This window comes from Mustela erminea, chromosome 17 (genome assembly GCF_009829155.1).
Source record: "Mustela erminea isolate mMusErm1 chromosome 17, mMusErm1.Pri, whole genome shotgun sequence".
Taxonomy (NCBI): domain Eukaryota; kingdom Metazoa; phylum Chordata; class Mammalia; order Carnivora; family Mustelidae; genus Mustela; species Mustela erminea.
The window spans coordinates 32,337,037-32,359,326 of record NC_045630.1 but is presented as its reverse complement, the minus strand read 5'-3'; the positions used below and the strand labels follow the sequence as shown (position 1 = coordinate 32,359,326).

Here is a 22,290-nt window from a genome sequence, read left to right as displayed (position 1 = left end):
CTGGGCTAGAAACCAAACATTTTATTGAGTGGATATATCAAGGAGACATTATGTTGTCTATCCCCCAGTTGGTGAGCGCTGTGTGTGTTTCTGTGTGTGTGTGTACTTCTACATAATGTAATTGGTTAGAAGTATTTTATAGGTGTACTTAGTGTAGCAGATACTTCCAGTAATAGACTTTCTTTGGTTTATACATAATGACCTATTACCTGTCTTTATTCTTCTAGGGTAATACTGAGCAACCTGTCCAAACCAGCAAGATTGGACTTGGAAGAAGAGAGTATCAGAGTTTACAACACCGCCATCATTCTCAGCGATCTAAATGCCGTCCCCCTAAGGGCATGTATTTAACCCAGGAAGATGTGGTAGCTGTTTCCTGTAGTCCCAATGCAGCCAACACCATCCTGCGGCAACTGGACATGGAGCTGATCTCTTTAAAGCGTCAGGTAGTCTATAAAAATCACATTTTTAATAATTCTGTCTATTCTGTTCATCCATTTCAGTAATCTAAGTTTTCTATGGATTTTCTCAGCTACCCACTTACATAAGCTCCACTCTTTAAAATTTACTTTATTTCCAAATTCAAAGATGCCTCTGTCTTTTCTAAATTGGAATCCCAGCATTGTTACTGGTTAGCTCTGTGATATTGGGAAATAATAGAATTTCTCTGAGCTTCAGTTTTATATCTATGAAATTAAGGATAAAATACTCATACTTCTCTTGCAGGTTGGTAGGAGTTGGTTGAGATGTTATTGGCAGATTTTTGAGCTGGGTCTGGCACATTTTGAATACTCAGTGAATAATGGCTGCTCTCTTCATCCTCCTCATTGTCACCAGTAGTAGCTTCCATGGTATTATAAATATATCATTATCATAATCAGGTTAATCATGGTTAAGAGTCAAGATCTAGGGTCAGTGAATGTAAATTTTAACCTTAGCTACATTGTCTAGTTCCTTGGGGGAGCTGGTTAATTCTTCTTCTTCTTCTATTTTTTTTTTAAATTTTTATTTATTTTTTAAATTTCTTTTTAGTGTCTGGTTAATTCTTCTTAACTCTGCTTCCTCATCTTGAAATGTAGATAATATGATGCTTGGGAGAAATTAAACAGGTAATATATGAAAAGTGCTTACGACAGTGCACAGCACATAGTAAGTACTCAGCTAATGGTTGCTCTTTGGTCACTGGCCTTTTTACTCATTTTTTCCCCTCTCATTTTCAGAAACAGATAGCTTTCTGTTGTTTTCCCTATCCCTTAGACCTAGTAACTCTTCTAAGTCTGTGCTTTCTTGGTCTGTATCAAGCAGTCTTACACTATATACCAGTGACTTCTGAATCTACTTCTCAAGCTGTGACTTTTCTCCCACGTTCTGTATTGCTGTATCTCTAGCTACCTGCTAGGAATCTCATCTTACCCCTAAAAGATTGTTTTTTTTTGTTCCCTGTCTGTTGAACCATGAGAATCCGCTTTGATTTATCCTTATTGTCACATTCCGCAACACACAAATTCAAATAGTAAACTAGTTATGTAAGTTTACCTGAGAAATTTTATTTAAATTAGTCCCCTTATTTTTAATCCCATCCCTACTACCTTTGTTCAGGTGTTTATACCCTCTTCCCTGACAATAACTCTCTTGTGGCTTTTCCTTGTTGTTCACTTTTGCTATAGCTCCATGCTACACATTGTTGTCTGTGTTATCTTCTTAAAATACTGGTATCATCAAAATCATTCATTTTGAAGCTCTTCATTAATTTCTACTTGCCTTTAGCAGGTTACAGTAGAGATAGATAGGGATTGATCAAAAGGTCTTGTTAAATTTAAAATTCATTGTGAGTTAAGAAACCACTGAAGGATTTTAGAGAGAGGTGTAACATCATCTTATTTATGTTTTCAACTGTATCCCTTTGCATTTTTTATTTTAGTAGTTGCTGTAGGGATTACAGTATGCATCTTCAGCCTACCATAACATCCTTGTTTAGGTATTACAATGTTATCCTTAGAGTTAATATTATACTACTTTATATAAAATGTAAGAATCCTGCAACAGTCTAGTATGGGATCAAGATAGTTTTTCTCTATCCCAAACATTCCTATTTCTCTATCTCTTGACCCTGGTTATTCACCCAAACAGCTCTTATATTTCTCTTTTCTTATCCAACAAACTTCTTGAATAAATACCTACCATTTTAGCTTCCTCTGCTTTCTTCCCATCACATATTCAATGACCCTTCCGGTGTAATTTCTGCCCCATACACCATCCCAGTTCTGCCACTGGAAAAAGCTATCTTAAGTTTATTTATTAACAAATTGCCTGGTTTTGTGCCCTCTTCTTAGTTCTTATTTTTCTTGAATCTGTCACTGCTCATTAATATCTGACACTGACTACCCCTTCTTCCTTCTTGGAATTCCTTTTCTTTGGCTTTTATGACACCAGGCTCTCTAATGTATATAGTAGGTGTTTGACTGAATGCTTGGCCTTTAGTTGAACAATGAACATGTGCACAATTCCTATCTTCCAAACCATAGCACTCTTTCTTTTTAGAGAACGTATAAAACACTTTGCGTGTAATACCTTTTTTTTTTTAATTTTATTTATTTGTCAGAGAGAGAGAAGGAGAGAGAGCAAACACAGGCAGACAGAATGGCAGGCAGAGGCAGAGGGAGAAGCAGGCTCCCTGCCGAGCAAGGAGCCCGATGTGGGACTCCATCCCAGGATGCTGGGATCATGACCTGAGCCGAAGGCAGCTGCTTAACCAACTGAGCCACCCAGGCGTCCCTGCCTGTAAGATCTTTAAAAAGATTTCAAGTAGTCTTGAAGCTGTTAAGTGTTTCCGTTCATGATCTCAGGGTTGTGAGATTGAGGCCAACATGAGCTCCACGCTCAGCACTGTATCTGCTTGTCCCTCTCCCTCAGCTCTTCCTCGCATGCGTGCGCATGCTCTCTCAAATAAATAAATAAACAAACAAACAAATAAAATCTTTTCTTCAGTCTTTAGGCAGAATTCAAATTGCCTGTTTTGTCCCAGCATAACTCTTCCTACATGCTGTTCTGCCTGAAAGGCATTCCTGCCAAACCTTGCCTGCTTGCTTAATTCTTTGTAATCCTTTGAAACTAAATTTGGGTGTCATCTCCTTGGGAGAACTTAACCCTATTTTCCCTATTACCCACGTGTGTTAACATGAATACAAAATATTTGCTCTCTTTTCTCTCTTCCTCCAAGTCTACATTAGGTGTTTTTGCTTTCTTTACATTTTTATATTTCTATATTTTTATATAGTACATATATTTGTATATTTATACAAATATATAAATATTTTTATATTTATACTTTTATATTTATTTATCTCCCCACTAATCTGTGAAATCCTTAAGGAATTTACGTTTTTACGTTTTAACTTTGTGTGTATAACATGGTGGGCCAACTAACTACATTTGAATCAACCTAGATTTTTACATTTTAGCTCTGTTAAAATCTCTGAGGAAAAAAATTCACAAGTCACTTTATAAATATTTGATTGTTCATACTGGAAGGGGGAAAAAAAAAACAAGCCAAGAAAAAAATGTAAACAAATGAAGAAACAAAAATCTTAATCCTTAATATTCTAGGTAAAGATTAATAATATTGCTAGTAGAATGATAGTTAAAAACTTGGCATGGTTCACATTCAGGTTCTGCTGCATCTGTCTGTTGCATAGGGAACATTTCTGGACTTCTCTGTGCCCTGCCTTCCTCATCTGTAGAGTGGGTACTGTAAAAGTAGAGTCAGTTCTGCTATAATGCTTATTTTGAAAACATGAATTTGTTCCAACACAATTAATATACTAGGGAACAATTTGAGTGTAGTGTGAATTTTGCATTTGCTTATATTTTATTTTTATCAGTGGAAAACGGATCTACCTGAGTATATATCCAAATACTTCAGATGTGTATCAGTTCTCTCAATTCACTATATGTTATGAACCATACACCTCTATAGCTGGCGTTAAAATTTTTCATTTGATTTTGAATAACCCTTCTCCTACCATTTCCCAGTAACTCACATGGTGCAATTATTTGACACTTCTATAAGTAACCTGAGGTCTTTTCCAAGGTAAAGTGCCATCTTTATGGTAGCCTTTGTAAATTTCTTTATTATTTAGAATGCATAAGTCTATCATTTTTATGAGGTTCCTGTCTTTTTTTTATTTGTCACTGATGAAGTTTCTCAGTGTTGGGTCCCAGGCTCTGTTTCCCCATAAGTCCTTTGGTTTTTATTGTGCAATTTTGCCTAGTGGGGTGATTTTTGAGAAGGCCTATGTCAGGTTATAGCAGAACTGATTATACTTACTTAACAAAGTAGTAGTGAGAATTAAGTGATTTATTACATGTGAGGTACCAACAATGATGCTTAACCTAATAAACACCTAATACTATCCACTCGCATCATTATTATTCTTATTGGGATAATTGTTATTTTTATTAAAACATTATAGTAATGAGCAATATTGATGGAATTTAATTCCTCTGTATACCATTTGTCTTATAACAGACATTGTTAAAAAATACTCAGATACTATAATTTGTAGACTGTTTATTGGCCTACTAGAGATATATTAGGTATATCTATATATAATTAGTTAATATATATAGTTTCTTGATGTGGGTATTAGTTGTGTGGCCCAAGTGTGGTAAAATGTAATTGTCTGTCCTCCTGAAATAAAATTTAAGATGGATTTGGTATATATCCTTTTCACTTACTGAGTACTCATATGTTTACCTAAGAATGAGATCTGATTCATATTTTGGGTTATTTTTTTGAAGGTTCAGAATGCTAAACAAGTAAACAGTGCACTTAAACAGAAAATGGAAGGTGGAATTGAAGAATTCAAACCTCCTGAGGTATGTTATTGAAGAGTATGTGACTAAGTATGGTGAAACCTTATTCTTTGAGTTATATCCAGTATTTACTATTTTGGTCCCATAGCATGGGTAATTTGTCATGTCTCTATTTTGTTATTTAGATAGTCTTTTGAGACTTGAATAATGATTTCAGTGAAGTCATTTCTTTCCTGCTGTTAGCAATACATATCAAGCAAAGTAAGTAGGGAAAAACAGCTATACAGATAGGCCCAGTGCACATGAACACGGAAGGTAATTTAATGAGCAAACCAGTATGTTTCTGGGTCTGCCGCAGTGTTTGCTCAAAGCCTTTTCCTACCTATGTGAATTTGTAACACAGAATGAAAAAGAACATAAGAAAAAGAGTTCGGTTTAGCAATTTTAACAATTTTTTTATTTTAAGGTATTTGTCTTTTGACTCAGATTTTTAATGAGGATTTTAGTATGTGGACTTAATTAACATTTTTGTACTCCTGTCCCTGAAAATTTGAAATCTAAGAACGAGATATAGATTAACCATTTTCTCAATTCTTCCCTCTGTTTCCTCTGAAACCTAATATATATTTGATATTTGCGATAATTATAGGAGTGCTTAAATGCCTGTAATTCCAATCAAGTCTTTTCACAGAAGCTCCTATTGTAAATCTTTTCTCTTGTTTCTTTTTTTAAAGATTTGTATGCTGTGTTTCATATCCTGGACTTGCTTTTTTTATGTATTTAATAATCAAATCATCCTTATTTGGTCCTAATGATTTGTCCCCCCAATCACAAGTTGCCTGAAATATCTACAAATGAAATATGCATGAGGGGCTTGAGGGGAGGGCAGCAAGGTTGCGGGGAGGGCTTCAGAACGAATGCACCAGATGTTGTCTCACTCATTAGAATCTTTCAGAAAGGAAGAATCCTCAGGAATAAAGTTGTTCTTGGGGTTTTTTTTTTGTTTTGTTTTGAATGGTTTCTTTCACAAAGGTTAGATAATGAGAAAGAATGAAATATACATAGACTAATATACCATCTCATTCCAAACCCACAAGTAAACCGACAAACATTCAAGTGACATTTTTATTTGTTGAACGATAATAATACAAAGAATACTACTTTATATTATTGTAACAAAAATTATTTTAAATTTTATATTAAAATTATTTAAATTTCATATCTATGCATTAAGATGCATAAAATCCAAAAGCTTTAAATGCCTGTAATTTTGTAACTTAAAAAATTAAATTAGACAATTATATTAGAGATTAAAAATAGGGGACTACCATGAAGAACTTTATGTCAATAAATTGAAAAATTTAAACAAAGCTTAGAACTTTGTAGGAAAATATATCTTCCCAAAATTGTCTTAAGAAGGAAAGCCTGATAAATTTATAGTCATTAAATAAAATGAAGGAACAGTTAACATTTTTTTCATAAGAAAATACTAGGCCCAGACAGTTTTACCGAGAAAGTCTACCAAATTTTCAAGGAAACAATGATTCTAACCTCAAATTTTCCAAAAAAATGGAAGGATAGCTTCACTCATTAACATTACATAAAAGTAAGACATGAAAGTGCAATAGCATAACTGTATGGTACCTAATTTGATGCTCACATAAATTCCAAGAAGTAGATGAAGCAAATACTATTTTACATGACAAATCCCTCTGGGCCTCAGAGAGGTTAACTGGCTTGATCAACATCAAATCTAGTAAATAGTGAAATTTTGACTATATTTCACAGTCTTAGAATCCAGATGGAGTCCAAGATTCATTTCCTGCTCACTCTTACTTTTGTAAGTTTTCATTTAATAGCAAAATTGTGTATTATTTCTCACATTTAAATGCGGTTTGGGGTTAGAGTTATCAGACATATATGACATCTTTTGAGTTTTTCTAAAAATAATGATCCAAATGAAACAACCAGAATCTTAACACTCTACCGTCCATACACTGAAGTTTGAATATTAGTTTGAGGTTGATTTATTGAACTCCTATGACTCAAAAAATATATGTAGGTTTATTATCTAGGAAACAGGATATATTTATATTTATCATGTCTTTTTTTTATTAAGATTTTATTTACTTATTTGACAGACAGAGATCACAAGTAGGCAGAGAGGCAGGCAGAGAGAGAGGAAGGGAAGCAGGCTCCCTGCTGAGCAGAGAGCCCGATGCGGGGCTCGATCCCAGACCCTAGGATCATGACCTGAGCCAAAGGCAGAGGCCCCAACCCACTGAGCCACCCAGGCACCCCTATATTTATCATGTCTTATCTGTTGCTTTGCAGGGGAAAATATCCTGAATAGATCTATTTCAAAATACTAAATTAACAGTCTTAGTAAAGACGTTGAAAAATCATGTCATGATCACCTTTTCTTTAGGTTAGATAGAATTTCTGCCTAATATGTAATAAAAGAAATTTCATTAGCCATTAGAACAGTAGGCTACAAAGTGATGTAACTCAACTGAAAGTAAACAGGTACTAAGATGCTTTACTTACTCTTTTGGTTGTATTTGTTCTTTTCACTTAGGAAAAAAATTGGTGAAGAAAGTTTATTCACTCCCATAAGTATTGTTCACTTATTTCATGTAAGGCACTGTTTTAGGCACTATGGGAAATTTGGGTAGATTTTTCCATCTGCCTTAAAAAAAGAACTGTCTAGATAGTATAAGACAAACTGATTAAAGTTGTGTGATAGATTTATAAGTAAAAAGCTACAGGAAAACAAGTGGTAATTACTCATGCTTGTTAGGATAATCAGGGAAGACTTCCCTAATGGGGGATGTTTCAGCTGAGGTTTGAAGGATGAGTAGGAGTTTTGCACATGCAAAAAGGGCAGGAAAGGAAATAATATGAACAGTGGTTTGGTATTGAACAGTATATTCAAAATACATATAAATCCCGTGAAGGAGAAAAATCAGTCAAGGGGCATTCCCTGAGCACTTATGTGCGCATTGTGGTGCTGATTACCACTGAGTGTTTAAAGGAGGTGTAAAAAAGTTCTTTCATGAAGAGTATTGTCTACTTCGGAAGGCAAAGTTGGACGCTGAGGAGGAGTGAATGTGGTAAATGAGAGATGTTAACAGGATTGAGTTCAACAGGGACTTCTTTATGGTAGAAATCAGTGGGGAAGGGCTAAAGTGTGAAAGTCTGAGAGCTAGGAAGAGAAGTTTTCCTTTTAAATTAGTTCAAATGTGAAGACTCTGTAGTTTCTTCCATACAGGAAGGATATAAAGGGAATTTTTAATTTTTAGGAAGGTTATCCTGGCAGTATTATACAGGCTAAGTTGGAAACTTTACAGCTGCTAAAATACTAAGCATGTGAGTGATAAAGTAAATGGTAAAAGGCATTTTGGGTACAGTCAGGTGATAGTTGTAGGAGTGGACAGCTAGTGATAAATCCAAAGAACATTGCAAAATAGAACATAATATATCTATTTGAAAGTATGTAAGAGTGTTGTGGGGAGTGGTGGCCTGTGGGGTTCTGCTTTGATTTGTTTTGGTTGGAGGTAGGAAGGAGACAAGGGACAAGGAGATGAACGAAACCAGGAAGGAAGAAACTAAAAAAGGAGTGCTTTGGGGAGCTAGAAATTTCCTCATCTTTTGATGTTTTCATGCATAGGTAGGTGACATCCTTTCATTAAGGATGTTGGATGGAAGGTTTAACTTGGTGTCCTTTTCTAATTCTTTCAACTCAAAGATAGTGTGAATCGACTACTGACAAAAATGGGAAAGATGAGAGGACTAATTTAGTAGGGAAAGGACGCAGTAAAGATGCCGAATTCACGAGGGATGTCATCGATTGTTCTAAAAGGCTCTTTGGAGCCTTTTATATTATTAGTTTTATAACTGTTATATATTGGATCATTTTAGTTTAGGTTAGTATTTCATTATGATAAAAAGAAACAGTATGATAAAAAGAACAGTATTTTCATCTGGGGTTTGCTGTAGAAAAATGTTCTCCGTCATACTACCTAGCTAACCATACCAACTACACAATTCTAAATTCCAAGATACATCCTAGTTGTCCTTCCTGTAAGTTAGACAAATCTCTACCAAAGTTTCTTGGGTTTAAAAGAGAATAGAAAAATCAGTAACTTGAAGGAATCTTACGTATTTAAAACATTTTGACCCCATTTCACCTTCAGTCTTCCCTTTCTTCCACTGCTTCTATTTGGTCACACGGACTCTAATGAATTAGAGTTTGCAGTTTCAACCCTCCTCCCTGCATTTTTCCACCGAGGCTGCTGCTTAAAGGCCAACAGTGCTGCTAATGATCAAATTCCACAGCGCTAACTCATTTTTCTTGCCTTTTTCTCAGCCTTGACGTAGATGACAACCTCTCTGTACCTTTAACTTTTGAGAGGGGATGTCCTTTGTAACTATTATGTTCCCTTTTCAGCTGTACTTTTCCCTTCTATATGTAAATGGAAGCATTCTCCAAGCTTTTATCCTCAAAATTCACTTCTCTTTGGAAACATACAAGCTCATCACTTCACTATACTAAAATTGTATCATATGTACATTTAAATGGCACAAATGCAACCACAGATATTAAGCCAGGTAAAACGGAGTTATATTTAGTAATAGCAAGTAGAGTAGAGCTGACAATCCTGCCTCAACTCCTATTTATCAAATGTTTCCTTGCAGAGTAAGCTGATAGAGGCCAGAACTGTGAATCCACTATTTCTTTAGAAGGCTTTAGCTTCCACAGGCCTCCTGTACGAGCAGTCTCCTTGACTTGAAATTCTAGTATTTAAACATGTATTTGTTTTTCATTCAGTACTACCTTAAATTTCAACCAAAGCTTCATCTGGGATTAACTGAAAGACTTGGTCCATTTCAGTGCTGGAGAGATATCTGGCCGTGTGGACCTACTAAGCAATCGTGTGCCTGTGTCCATGACCACCTTTGTAAGAACATTGCACTAGTAATTTGGATTTAAAAGAATTTTTTTTTAATTCATGGGCAGATTTTAGAACTTTATATGTAAGTAAGATATGACTCCATTGTTTTCCCTCATAAACATTTCCAAACCCTCAAAAGCTGTGTTTGTGTAGATGAATCTATTTTAGCCTCAATTGGATCCTGAGCTCCACCTGAATGACCTCATTGTCCGTGAATCCCAGGTCACCATCATCACCTCAGTCTTGCCTTCCTGCGCCTCCCCAATCAGCATTTCATAACGTCTTAGGTCCTTAACAGCACCACTCTTCTGCCAGCTCTCCAGGCTTAAAGTCTTATTCTGATCAGAATCCTACTCTTCTCCCTCTGTTCCCTCCCCCCAAAAATCTATTGCTTATTAAATTTAGTGTGAACTCATTGACTTGATATGTAAGGACCACTTTGGTCCTTACATACTTAACTAAACTATCACCAACTTTCCAGACGTTATTTATCACTTCTTCCTAATTGTTGATCCTGTTGTTGCCCATACGTGGTGGGTCTTCTCCTGATCTTTGCATTTCAGAAACTTATCATGTTCTTTAACCCACCTCCGTGTCTATCCCTTCCAGCTGGCCCTCTTCCCTGGTCTAGTCATTGTAACTTTTCCCTCTCATCTTTGAATCTGCAGTAAACTCTGAACTTTTAATTTTATTAATAGCTATTTGCGTCTATCCTGTCTCTTAATTTGCTTATAAGCCGAAGTAAGTTTTCATAGTGCATGTTACTTTTATTTTTTTTTAATTTTTTAGAAGATTTTATTTGTTTGACAGAGATCACAAGTAGGCAGAGAGGCAGGCAGAGAGAAGGGGAAGCAGGCTCCCTGCTGAGCTGAGAGCCTGATGTGGGGCTTGATCCCAGGTCCCCAAGACCACAACCCGAGCCGAAGGCAGGCGCCACCCAGGCGCCCCTAAGTGCTTCTTAGCCTATAGCCCCCTCTTTTTCTTTACCTTTTTAATGTTTGCATTTTGCTTCATCGCTGATATTCTCAAGTTGAGTTTTATCCACTGTCTGCCTGGCCTTGTCTTGCTCTTTTCTTAATCTCATCATCTGGTATTCGGTGCTTTCTGCTTTAGGTTTTTTCCTCACTTATCCAGTTTTTTAAAAAACTTTTTCCTTTCTTCTCTAATAATTTTTTTCTAATTTTGAATTTTTGTTTTATTCTTTCTTCTGAATACTTACTTTTTATACCTCTTCCCCCTGGTGAGAAAGTAGATGTTCCTAGAACCTCTGTGTACTGTAGAAACTTATTGCTAAGACCATAAGTGAGATAAGACCTACACTTGTTCTCAGAGGAAGTCTTTCTTTCTGTTTTGCCCAGCCTATCTGTGTATTACACCAGGCAAATTTATCTGGGCACTTTCTTCTGTAAACCTCTGTAGGCTGTTATACTTCTGTCCCTCCCTCTACTGCCAGTGGTCCTTGCACTAATCAGCGGGTATACACTAATGACATTTGATTTGGTGTTTACTATTGTAGTTGTACCATAGTGAAAGTCTTAAACTTGGGATTTTTTTAAACAAAAATATTGGGAGAAATGTGGGGAGACCTTAGGGAAAAAAATCTATTCTTATAGTGGGTCACTTTCTCCTTCAGAAATTTAGGGAAATATTTTAGGAATTAGGACTGAGCTACAGTTCTGTATTAATTTATAACACTGGTTTTGGTGCAGTGAGGTTAGGTTTAATGAAAATGTGAAGAGAAGAAATTTAAGAGCAAGTCACAGATCTCTCTAAAGAAGATAAAGTCTCTTGAATGTTTAAAACTAGGCTAAATTTAACACTTGCCATGTGTGATAGGAACATTGTAGTTGGAAAATGGATGACTAATAGATTTTCTCAGTTTTAATGCTTCTGACCTGAGTATAAATGTGAATGTTATTCATTCTCCCAAACTGGTTCATTTCCCTTTCATTATCTTTTTTGTGTGGGTAAAAGGTAACTCAGAACATACTTTTTAATCCTTATTAAAAACAGGGTCTTTGTAAATCAGAGTTTTAGTAATCTCATATCTTGGTGAAAAGTTATGATTTGGTGAAAAGTTAAACAAAAATAAGCACTTTGGAAAAATGTCTGTCTTCATATCCTCATTAGGAAACTTCTCTTTAATTTTGTAGTCAAATCAGAAAATTAATGCCCGTTGGACCACAGAGGAGCAGCTTCTAGCAGTGCAAGGTATATTAAAGATAAGCAGCTATTATTGTTAATTATTTAACTTGTCATGAAAGGTGACTTCCATAGTTCTTCCCTTCATTTGGAAATGGATCAAGAAAGGGCACTTATGTTTACCACAAAGTCCTGAAAACCAGGAATTCTGTTTTGTTCTCGTGGGTGTGACTTCACTGAGCCTATATACATTTTGGGTCCTGTACAGTACGTAAAACATTCTCAGCCTTAACAGTGATGGTGATGACAAGCTTGAACATATGGTCTCTGCGTGCCTTTGCTTCAGTTTTCCTGCAGTTGGGTTCATTCTTACTATATTAGTCATTGATAACCCTCATCATTAAAAGGATGAACTATAACGTGTTTCTGGTTTATCCAATTGTTCTGTATAATAGTGTTTCTCTGTATGATAAATGTCAGGTACTGAAAATATTAATGATATACTTAATTTTCAGTGTATCTTAAGAGATGTGCCACTGAATGCTTAGAAACTTGGCTTTAAAAATAAATTCATATATATTTATATTTTATATATATATATATAATAGAGTTAAGAGAGACACTGAAAAATATACATAAAGCCTTTTAAATGCACTGATATAACTAGAATGCTTTGTTGAATTATATGGCAGAGCACTTTGTAGATTGGATTGTCTCTTGTTTGAATTACTTAAGGAAGGGCCAACTTTATATTTTTTATTCAGTGTTGTAGTTGTTTTTTGTTTTTTGTTGTTTTTTTCTTTTCCATTCAAGATAAACTATCTACAGGGTTGATTGTGTAATTATAAGTTTGGTCTACAATTTGGTTTTTCCTGCCTGAGCTGTCCTTGTATTGAGTACTAATAGCTTTTTTTAATCTAGTTAACCTAGATATATAGTAGGTTATATATATAGTAGGTTATAGTAGTTAACTATATGTGAGTTGGGCCCCTGTGAAACATAAAAACATACTTTGAAAAATATTTCTAATTATTCAAACACAGAGAACATACTTAACTCAGAAAGGATGTGCAGGTTATCATTTGGATGTGAGAGTAATGTAATTAAAGATTGATTAATAGAGGACTCGGCAGTTTGGACTAGAGTGAGAATTACCCTACCAGTGTGATTAGAAACTGTCACAGGACAGTGCCATCAGAATGATGGCAGCCTTCTTGTTGGCCTATATGGCCCAAAACAGTCATTTCATGAACAGAATAAATACTTGATCCTATGGTAGCAGGGTGGTGGAGTGTGCATTGAGCACATATGTAATTGTGGAACTGTTTCTGAATGAGAACAAAGTTTAATTAGTTTATAATGTTCAATAATAGCTGTTTTAAAATTAGTAACTTTAAAATTTAGAGTAAAAAATGAGTAGGGGCGCCTGGTTGGCTTAGTTCGTAGAGCATGTGATGACTGGATCTTAGGGTCATGAGTGCAAGCTCCCTGTTAATAAAAACAACAACAACAACAAAACAACTGGTATTTTCAGGGGCTGTTTCATATTTAGATATAACTTCGAGCTCTAACATGGTTATTTGGGGAAGCATTGCTTTTATAGGTGTAACACCTGTGTTTCTGTCCATCCGTGTGTGTGTGTGTATGTGTGTCTGTGTCTGTGTGTAGCCTATAGAATTTAACCCTGATTTCCAGTATTTGAGTTGCATAAAAGTTAGTATATCAATCTTGTACTCTAATATGAAAATTATCCCAGTGAAGTGATTTTCTGGAGAGACTCATTTAGGAAAATCTGGGCTAATGTTTCCAGAGCATTCATGTTTGTTCTGCAGCACTACCATGGAATCTCATGCCTGGGTCGGATATTGTGCTGAGCTGCATTCAGGGGAAGGGACAATGGCAAGATTTACATGTATAATTTGAGCTGTATATGTGGACGTTATCTCAGTTTATAAATATTAAAAGAATATTTATGGATATAATCAGACATTTCCTCCCTGTTGAGATATATTCAATATTCTTATGCACCTTTAGAAAGTAATTTGTACAGAAATATACATGGTCTTTGGATTTTGAAGGTACTTTCTTGATATGTTACTGTCTTTATTTTAACTCTGTATGTGGAATTTTTGTTTCACTTTGGGTTTTTTAGGGTTTTTCTTTTTTCTTTTTTTCTTCTGGGAAGGGGGTTCATTACATAAAATAAAACAATATAGAGCTATTTGTGTCCAAAATAGTTATTTTAAGGAAAACTAAAAAGTGCCATTTTTGCTAATGGGCCCACATATTTATATAATTCTCAGAAGTGTGTCTTATAAACAGTATAATCTATAGTAATGTCATATGTACCTGAATCCCGGTGTGGTTAAGGGACATAACCACAGTTTTTATTTTAACATGTAGTTTGCTGTCCAAAAATACTTAGCAGGCAGTTGTTTTGTTTTTTCTTCTCTTTAATCTTTATTTGTGATAAACTTTATATGGTATTATTATCACTGTTTCAGTTTTACAAAACAGTAGATCATGTAAGTTTTGATAGTAACATTTTAGTTTATAAGCACTTTATATTTAAGACATATTCTGTATATATTCTGATTTAACACTCATTTGTTAAATGCCTTTTTAAATCTTGCTCATAGTTGACTATTAGAGTGACCTGAAGAGAGAAATACATACTCTAGTGTCATTAGTGACACTTACAATTTCACTATTAAACTTTTTTATTGTAACTCTTTTAAAACCACATACAATATTAGGATCATTTCCTAGGGCTCAAATACATATATTTCCTCCCTTTTTTCCCCATCTACTTAATACTGTTGTTAACTAAATACTACCATTTAAATAATAACTATTTAAATAAGTGTTATTCTAATGATAAATATTTAAATAAATAAAAAATTATTTTTCCTTCTTTCTCCCTTATTTGGAAGGGTGGGAATCATGCCCAGACCAAAACAGGAATGTTTGTACTTATGTACTCTATGACTTTATTATATTAATTTTAGTTCTGAATTTTAGTTTTAACTATGTTATAATTTCATTAACATTCTGCAAGAGTCCCCAGGTAGGATGTTATAAATGTGCCTAATTTAAACCTCTCTCTGAAGAGTACTTGTTAAGAATGGTATTTCTATACTTCCAGTAATCTGTGCCAGCCTTAAGTATCTGAGTTTTCTATTATAACGGATTTGTTAACAGGCGATTAAGTACAGTCTTCACAATATGTGTTAATGAAGATATCTCTGTTTATAGCTTGTATCATACATATAAATATATCTTTTCTAATTTGTAGTGCTTTCAGAAATCACCCCAAAATCAATCTTGATATTCATATGATAAACATTTCTTATTTAGCAAGAATTAAGAAAAAAATTAGATTCTGGGTGTATTTTTTTCATGTAAAATGAAACAATATTTTCAAATTAAATTAATATTTTGAAAAAATAATAATACATTTAAATGATAGTACAAAACATTGACTCTTCAAAGTTTAGAGGGGCAGAAGCCTGGTAAACAATATTTATTTTTGGCCTTCTCTTAAATGTATTTATTTCATAATCCTTTGTGCTGAAAAATAATACACTCTCTCTCTCTAATAAAATATTAGTGCTATTTTAGGGTAAACAACAAGAAACTTTCCCAGTTTTATCAAGATATCAGCTTTAATTTTGAGTTTAGTTTTTTTTTAGTTTAGTTTTTTCACCATATTGTCTGCCTTTCATAATGAAACAGTGACAACAATACATTCTTTCACACTTAAAGTTACCTTCTTTTCCTGTAGTTTATACATTTCATTCATTTTTAGGTTGCAAGCCTAGAAACTGTCTTCTTTCTAATTTTATCTCATACATTAAGAAAAAAGCTAGAATGGTTCCTAAAGGAGGGGAGAAAGATTTGGCACTTGATTAAAACATAGGGATTGTAAACCAGTACATGAACAATCAAAAGGAAGTGTGGAGATCAGGAAGTTCATAGTTTTCCATTGAAAAAACACTCATTAGCTTTAGAGAGTTTCTTCTATTATAACAGGTATCATAAGAATGGAGACCCAGAAGTATAATTGTAAGCTCTCTGATACACTTGCTTCAGATAATTCATGATTTGAAATTTCTAGCATCTTTGTGATGGAATTTAACTTATAACAAGTATGATGGGAACACAAGACTCGGAAGAGAAAAGCTAGATATTAGAGAATATGTGATTTTTACTTTTAGCCCTTACCTGGATGCACCATTCACTGTCCCACTGCTGTTGATTTTTTCTTTTTTAACTTTAATATGAATTCTTGAGGAGATTTATAGGAGGTAGAAATGCATGTTCCCAAATGGTTTGAGTTTAAAATTAATCTCTTATTGATTGGGAAGAACCACATCTCTGGAGTTTCTAGATGTCACTGTGTTCTTATTTCATAAATAGATTTCCTGGTTATACTAAGTACATGCTCACTTTAAGAAATACTGTTTAATGAGAAGCAGGAAACAATGTGTCCCCCGCCAAATTTATTGTTTAGAAGCAGCTTGCCACTGTAATATTTTTACTTTTTTGGGTGGGGGGTAGCTCCAAATCAGATTTTATTTTATTTATTTATTTTAAAAGATTTATTTATTTATTTATTTGACAGAGAGAAAGCAATCACAAGTAGGCAGTGAGGCAGGCGGGGGGGGGGGGGGGGAAGCAGGCTCCCACCGAGCAGAGAGCCCGATGCGGCTCAATCCGAGGACTCTGGGATCATAACCTGAGCCAAAGGCAGAGGCTTGAACCCACTGAGCCACCCAGGCACTCCCCAAATCAGATTTTAAAAATAACTTTTTGAACATAGCAAAAGCAGATATATCCCTTCTATGTCATGAGAAAAAAAGTAAAAAGTCTACTGTTCATGTCCAGAGTTGGAAAACACCATACTACAAATGCTCCTGAATTTAGTTTTACTAGCCAAATTTTTAAAAATATGAATGTGTGGGGGTTTTTTTTGTTGGGCAGGATGAAGAATACTGTTTGGGAAATGTGGGCTTTTATAAAATGTGATTTTTATATTAATTCCCAAACAAAACTTTAAAAGTGTATGTTAAAAGATTATAAGGTATCATCTGCCAGCAAAAGAAGCCAAGTTGTTTGATTGTAACTTTCAAAATTTGATTGAAAACACTTTTTCCTCTTCCTGGGATATTTACAGTTTAACTCTTCCAGGATTTTCTAAAATTTCATTCTACTAACCTTTAAAAACTGACCTTTGCCCCAACCTGGGAAGTTTTCATTTAAAACCATGGTTCAAATGGACCTTTTATTACATCTTCAGGAAGAGAAAGAGATTTAATCACTATGTTGATTCTCAGCCTTGCTGATAAAGCAATCAGATGGCCTTACTTACTCTAAATTATGAAAAACAGTAGACCACCCTTCTTGCAGGTACAAATTGGAACTAAAGTAAGCTCTAATGTCCTGGGTTGTTAAAGTGAGTTGCTCTGCATTGCTACCCTGCGAGGTTTTCCTCCAGAAGCCTAGCTCGGGATTCTTTGGAAAGAGCTGTTCCAGTTAAGTCTTCAGTTGGTATTTCACTAGAATTTACCTAGTTATCAGCCACAGTATAGAATTAAGAATTCCACCTTCTAAACAAAATATGCTGTTGAACCAGCGTCATGGGCAGTGTGAAGGTGATAAAGAAGTTAGCTATATGTGACTCTTGTGGTTTGGGGAAGAAAAGTCAATCCTATTTCCTGAGCGCTTCCTGTGCACTAAGCATTATATTTCCTAGGACAGTACTTCCCAACTTTTCTCACCTCATGGCATACAGAAAAAATTATGAAATTTGTCACAACACACTAGGGCAAATGGATGAGACTGCTCTTGTCCAGAAACAACTGTCAAGGAGCTCTAGCTATTCCAGACCCTGCCCTGCCACCCTGCAGGCTGAGCACATTAACATCCCCGAAGGCCTGCGTGTTCTTGGGACACCAGTGGGATCCTCAATCAGACCACAGAAGTCTGCAGGATGGTCTGAGCCTTGAGATTTTACCAAGTAGTTTATATGGCATACATGAGTTAATGATAAGCATACCTGGGTGACTCAGAACCTAGGTGACTTAGAAAAAATCCTTGACATTCAGAGTGTCTGGGAAAACTAAGGTTCCAATAGGAAGTAGTTTATATTTGGGGGTCTGTAATTCTGGAAGTGCAGCAGTGTTGCTAACAAGATCAAGTCCCTTAAACAAGAGAAAATAAAATGGAATCAGACATGGGGACAACTTATTGGTAGGTTTTGTAATATATTTTGCTAAACAAATAGGTGTTCTGAGGATTGTAATGTCTTCGTATTTGGAGTCCATCTTAATGTGACTTCTTGCTATAATACAGAAGAACTAATCTTAGATTTATTTGAAGTTTTCATTTCCAAACTCATGTATTCAGTAGATTTGGTCATTTCTAGAATATAAATTACATATTCCTTGTAAAAAATAGTACATCGATTGAACTCTGTGTCTGATTTCTAATTAGGAGTTATTTTTCAGTACAGCAATCTCAAATGAGTTGTTATTTTCCAGAATATAAGTAGTAGAGAAGTACTTGAATATATAGCAATAATTCCTGATATGAAATAACCTTGGATTTTTATTGCAGATCTGGAATTAGTGGAACTTGGTCACCCTTAGAATTTTTACTCAGTTATGGAGTTTGAACTGAAAATCAGCTTATGGATTTAAAAAGAACTTATTTTGCTAAATAATGTAAATAATGTGCCATAATTTATTATCATGCGTATGTCTTTCCCTTTGAGAACAGAGCAGATGAGCACAGTTTACAGCCCCCAAACTCTGTAGTAAAAATCATTCCAGCTTAATGTCAAACCTCCTGCCCAAAATGCTCTTTAAGATAAAAGCATTCCCCATAGTCAAGCCTGGCTAGTTGAATATAAGCAAGAGATTACTCGTTCCCAAATTCTCTATATAAAATAAAGGCAGAAATTAAAAACAAGAATTTTGTCATATCCTGATGATGCTTTAAGGTAATTGGGTATCTGTAAGATATGAATCTAGCATTTCTCCTGAGGTGTTAACATACCCTTATATTCTCTCATCTATGATTGTATACATATTGAATTTATTTGAATTCCCATGATTCTGGTTGCTTAGGTTATATTATAGACTGTTTAGTATCATAAGTATCATTTATTTCCCTTTCTCATCTCTAATTAATGAGTGTTTTCTGGTATTTTAAACAGTTAAGAAATTGTAAAGTCAACACTTTTGACACCTTCTGTATTTTGAGTTAAATGATGAGTCACTGAACGTCCTTTTAGAATTCCCTTAAGAGCAGTTTATTATCCATCTGATCATATAAAGTCATTCCAAATTCTGCAGTATAATTGACTATCCCAGGTTCATAAATCAAATATCAATCTTTCATTCCAATAAAATTTCCATTACAAAAAGTTAGGTTCTCAAATAACTGAATGTACAGTCATTAAATTTAAGGTAGTGATGATAAACACAAGTACATGTAGTCACTATTGTAACCTTACTCTTAAGGCTATAAAGTACAGCTAAGACTCCTTCTCATACACAGTCTTTGAAATTGTTAGAGGAGTTGAAATCCAACTAACTCTGAAAAATAGTTTCCCTTTTTTGCCGAATCACATTGTCATGATTCTCTTTTTACCTCATTTCTATTCATTGGTGCCCTGGTGAGATTAGGCAAGAAAACCAATTGAAGCTGGTATTAAAACCAAAATTATGATGCTTTTCTTAATGGGGGAACTCTAAGACCACCCACTCAATCCATTGAGGGGATAAAACAGATGGCTCATTCCCATTCAGTTTTGTTTACAAACGGTGTTGCTCAAATTTAGGTGACTGGCTACTAGGGAAATAAATGAATGTGGAATTGAGGATGGAACAAAGAATTCAATGCTTTACAATAAATGGACTGTATTTGAGAGTTCAAGAGAGGATTGGAGAAAATAACTGAGTATGTAAAAAATGGTAAGTTTCTGATTGTTCAGTTGAAGGCAAGTGGCTGGCTCGCTGAAATGACATAATTGATAGTTTTCATCTGTGACCCTGATATCTTAGTCTCTATCTCAGAATTGAGAAATGAGCAGAGTTTATGAGAAAGGATTTTCATTGCTGGTATCTTTTGTGTGTGCATGATGTATAGTACACACGGCTCTCCTTATTGATCCTTCACAGGTGTATTATTTACTTTGCCTTCCAGGTGTCCGCAAATATGGTAAAGATTTTCAAGCTATTGCAGATGTAATTGGCAACAAGACTGTTGGCCAAGTGAAGAACTTCTTTGTAAACTACAGGCGTCGGTTTAACTTAGAGGAGGTATTGCAGGAGTGGGAAGCAGAACAAGGAACCCAGGCTTCTAATGGTGATGCTTCTACTTTAGGGGAGGAGACAAAAATTGCTTCTAATGTGCCATCAGGGAAGAGCACTGATGAAGAAGAGGAGGTGTGTTTGTGTATGGAATTTGAGCTAATATGAGTTGAGGAATCATTTTGTGTGGTGTTCTGTAAGGTTAATTTGTCAGAGGACTAGCTAAATGAGCATGAAAGGTTGACAATCCACTTACTCAGTGGTGCCTCTCTCGTGACTCTTAAGTCCTAAGGACATGCTAAGTTCTGATCCTAGAAGAATGGAGAGTGTATTGTTCTTTCATAGTCTTATTTTTATTTCCAGTGTTAAGCTGATTACTAATAAAGATGCCTGTTTGGTAGCTTCATTGCTTTTTCAGTTTTTGGTTTTTTGTTTTGTTTTGTTTAAAATAAAAGAAGCTTGTGCTTCCAAAAAAACACTGGTGTTATGTTTTTGTTTTGTTTTGATTTGTTTTGTTTTTCCTGTGACAGCCCAAGCTATATTGCATTCAGTTCATTAGGAACGCTCATCTCATACATGTATTTTTGTTTCCTCACTTCTAGGCACAGACCCCACAGGCTCCTCGGACTCTGGGTCCATCACCTCCTGCCCCATCATCCACTCCAACACCAACAGCCCCCATTGCCACTCTGAACCAGCCTCCACCACTTCTTCGTCCAACACTGCCTGCTGCCCCTGCTCTTCACCGGCAGCCTCCTCCACTCCAGCAGCAGGCTCGGTTCATCCAGCCCCGGCCAACTTTAAATCAGCCTCCACCACCTCTCATTCGCCCTGCTAATTCTCTGCCGCCCCGTCTCAACCCAAGACCAGTGTTGTCCACGGTTGGTGGTCAACAGCCACCGTCACTTATCGGAATTCAGACAGATTCACAGTCCTCGCTGCACTAAAATTAAACTGGACAGAGCTACAGTAACTCTTCACCCCATCATTAGACCAGTGCTCATCAGACTGATGCAAAAGAGAACAGTCCTCCTTGATACTGAGGCTGTGAACTAGTTCTGTGGCAGGGGGCTAGCATAAGTGGATGTCTAGGACATTTTTTGGTTTGTGCAACCAAACTAAATGTTATACAACAAAAAGCCTACAGTTAGCCTCCTTTCTAGAGTATATGTTCAGCGACATGATCTCATAAAAGGAACAAAAGGAGATTAAGTAGTCTATATACTTAAGAAAGTATATAGATTTTGTTTTGTTTTGTTTTTACCGTATTTATTTTATTGAGATTCTTTCTATTTCTGCCTCTTCATAGTCAAGGCTCTTAGTACAGAAATACTGACTTAGGAATTGTGGAAACTCCTTAAGTTTCTTAAGGATGTTTGACTTTTTCTTTCTTCCTTAATTTAATTTTTAACAACATTTTCCTATGTTAGGAGTACAAGAATAAATAGCCTGCATTTCAGATTTTGACATATGTTCATTTAATGCATATTTAAAAAATTTTAGTGCGTATCCCTTTTTTTTTTCAAAATATCTTGCTTTTTTTTCTAAAGGAATTTTAATATATTCCTTTAAAAGAAAGCAATTTAATCAATTGCAAAGCAATTATATGAAACCACAAAGAATGTACTGAACCTACTAACCCTTTAACTTACACTTTAGGGTCCTAGTGCAAAGTCCTTGCTTAAAGGTCATTGACCTGTCATCTATAAGTAATAAGAGGATTGGCGTGATAATTTTACATACAGATTTGTTGAAGTACAGTGTCTTTAAGTTCCTTGAAAATGGAGTTAATTTTGATTTTTTAAAATGCTCTCTGCTTTTAACTAGTAGTTGCCTATATTTGGGGACTTTAGAAGAGAATTATATTTTGTCAGTTACGTGGAGATAGTGATAGTTATGGAAGCATTTATTTACAATGCCCTTTTTGTGTTTAGGATCTGACTTAAAATTGCCCTCCTACTTATTAATATGGTCTGCATTTAATATAAAGGATGTTTTCTTGATAAATCTCTATTGTACTATTTGGATACATTTGTGTATTCCTTGCAGCCGACCTGTGC

General features: G+C 35.2%; 1 protein-coding gene across 2 annotated transcripts; it reads left to right on the top strand.

The window, feature by feature from the left end:
* Nucleotides 1–192: 192 nt before the first annotated feature.
* LOC116576427 (REST corepressor 3-like) lies at nt 193–21,439 on the top strand. 2 transcript variants are annotated; one of them, XM_032318623.1, is made up of 5 exons: nt 194–446; nt 4,801–4,878; nt 11,924–11,981; nt 20,124–20,365; nt 20,833–21,439. In XM_032318623.1, exons 1-5 carry the CDS (start codon nt 342–344, stop codon nt 21,175–21,177), a joined length of 828 nt encoding a protein of 275 aa, XP_032174514.1. In that variant the 5' UTR covers nt 194–341; the 3' UTR covers nt 21,178–21,439. The 2 variants fall into 2 exon arrangements, with proteins under 2 accessions (XP_032174515.1, XP_032174514.1); XM_032318624.1 differs by lacking the exon at nt 20,124–20,365 and having other exon boundaries at nt 193–446; nt 20,833–21,174.
* The last annotated feature ends 851 nt before the right edge of the window (nt 21,440–22,290 follow it).